The 2,238-nt window shown below is 35.1% G+C and overlaps 1 protein-coding gene across 1 annotated transcript in view; it reads right to left on the bottom strand.

The window, feature by feature from the left end:
* Window positions 1–2,238, bottom strand: part of LOC107594565 (RNA-binding protein Musashi homolog 1-like) — a 40,093-nt gene that overhangs the window by 22,706 nt on the left and 15,149 nt on the right. The window contains exon 5 of the mRNA XM_016284657.1: window positions 671–712. Coding sequence (XP_016140143.1) covers window positions 671–712 — 42 coding nt within the window. The remainder of the gene's footprint in view (window positions 1–670; window positions 713–2,238) is intronic.

The following is a 2,238-nucleotide window of genomic DNA, read 5'->3' on the forward strand; positions in this document are numbered from 1 at the left end:
TTGGGGGGGGGGGGTGCCCCTGTATGTCTCATATCTCTCACTTCTTTTTGTCTCATATTTATATGATAAGCGATATCACACGAGTGCCGCTTTTGTGAGTGCAGATGTGATTTGATACAACAGTTCAGTAAATAAGAAGTTAATATTGTGTTATGTTCTAAACACAATATTGTGTGTTTTGTTCAATTTTGACGATGAAATATTACCTATAAAGCCACAGCAGAACTGTTGCGTGTCTCCGAGCAGCACAGCGGTGTTTAGCAATGAACAAAAAATACTGAGATGTTTCTCAAATTATCTTCTTTTATGTTCCATACTTTATTTTAGGCCGTTGTAGCCTAAACATTTAACACAATAATAGCTTTAATGGATTTTTGGGGGGTATTTTCGCTTTTCGCATCACCCTGTAATTAATTAGATAAAAAATTTTTAATCGACTGACAGCCCTATTATAAACATTTTAGAGGTAATGTTTGTGACCAGTGCAACTTATTGTTTTTACTTATTGTTCTAAAGGTTTTCAAGTGACTTCTACGCAATATAGTCACAAAGAAGGATCTTCGGAATTCTGCTGTCACATCGAGAAAACACAGATGATGCTTTAAAATGCTCACTAGGTTTCAGAAAAGAACCTGCGTGATGTTAACCTGAACTGAGACTTAGCACTCACCTTCGGCTGAGCTCTACGTGGGAAGGCCACCTTAGGGTCAATCTGAGAGAGAACGAGAGAGAGAAATTTGTTTAGCATGTGAATAAAGCTTCTTTGAATCCTGAGAGGGAATTATGACTGAGCAGAAATGTATTTATGGAATCTGAGAGACAGAGATAGTATTTTATAAATATTCTCAAAATCCACTCACAGCTATTTCACAAACAGGCCAGTGAGTGTTTCCCAAAGATTTACTGATGTTAGCACTTCTAACATGCATAATGTAATCATTATAGGAAAAAATAAAGAGTTAGTCAGGACCTTAATCTGTAGAAAATGACTGATCTAGCAGATTGGTTTAATCTCAGTCAATGTTTTCTTTAAGCAAACCTTACCATGAAAATGTAAGTTACTATATTTGCTTTATATCCAATTTAATTTCTTTATTTGATTAATGCCATAAAACATCACTTAATGCAGCTGATATTTCAACAAAATGTTGTACACAAAAAAAAGGAAAGTCTTGCAGAATCTGGCAGGAAATGAAAAGTCCAACAGACAAATCCTCTGAAATATTTCAAGAGGAATTATATCAAATTCCCACCACGTTTCAGGCCAGCGTGGAATCATCTGACCACTGCAAGTCATGTGAGAGAGATACAAGAAAAACTGAAAGAAAACTTTATGATTTATGCTTAAAGCTTTCATTTGTGCATTTTTAAAAATATATATATATTTTTTTTTTCAAATAAATGTATTAAAATAATGTTTGTATTAGTTTTTAAACAGGTTTTATGAAGGTAAATGTAAGACTTTTTGAGACCAAGTAAAAAAAATTTAAAGAGTACATTGCAGGGAGCAAAATCTGTCAATGTTCTCTAAATGTAAATATCTAGGGATCACTCAATGAGTTGTATTAGCAACACTTCAAACAGTCTCCATTACTTTTTCATTCCTTTCACAAAAGATGTGTATGAACTTCATATGTTCAGTTTGCCTCTTAAGTAAACGTTTCTTGATTTAAGGGTGTTTCGATATTTGTATTTAAAAACAAGGCAAAAACACTGAGGAGGATAATTCTTTATTTTATTTTTTTCAACATTTAATGCCACGACTTTATAAATTTAAAGGGGTCATATGATGCGATTTGAAGTTTTCCTTTCTCTTTGGAGTGTTACAAGCTGATTGTGCAGAGATAAGATCCCTGAAGTTGCAAAGACTAAAGTCTCAAAACCAAAGAGATATTCTTTATCAAAGTTAAGACTCTGCCACACCCCCCTAAAACGGCTCGTTCTAACACGCCCCCACATATCTACCTCACTATGTGGAAATATTTGCATAATGCGCCCAAATGTTCACGCAAAGAAAGAAGGCGTGGTTTCAGTAACCGCAGTTAGTGTTGAAGCAGCATGTCAGGGAGACGCTGTGTGTTTCTAGGCGAAAGCAAAAGCACTTTATTTGGCCTTCCAGAAGTAGATGCATTTAGGAATCTTTAAGATTACTTACAACAGAACAGCAATGCATTTTATGGACGACCGTTTCCTGAACCTAGGAGAGGAGGTCATTCTGACTTTGCTATGACAATCTGG

This window comes from Sinocyclocheilus grahami, unplaced genomic scaffold (genome assembly GCF_001515645.1).
Source record: "Sinocyclocheilus grahami isolate Dianchi unplaced genomic scaffold, SAMN03320097.WGS_v1.1 scaffold186.1, whole genome shotgun sequence".
In the NCBI taxonomy this organism is placed as follows: Eukaryota; Metazoa; Chordata; class Actinopteri; order Cypriniformes; family Cyprinidae; genus Sinocyclocheilus; species Sinocyclocheilus grahami.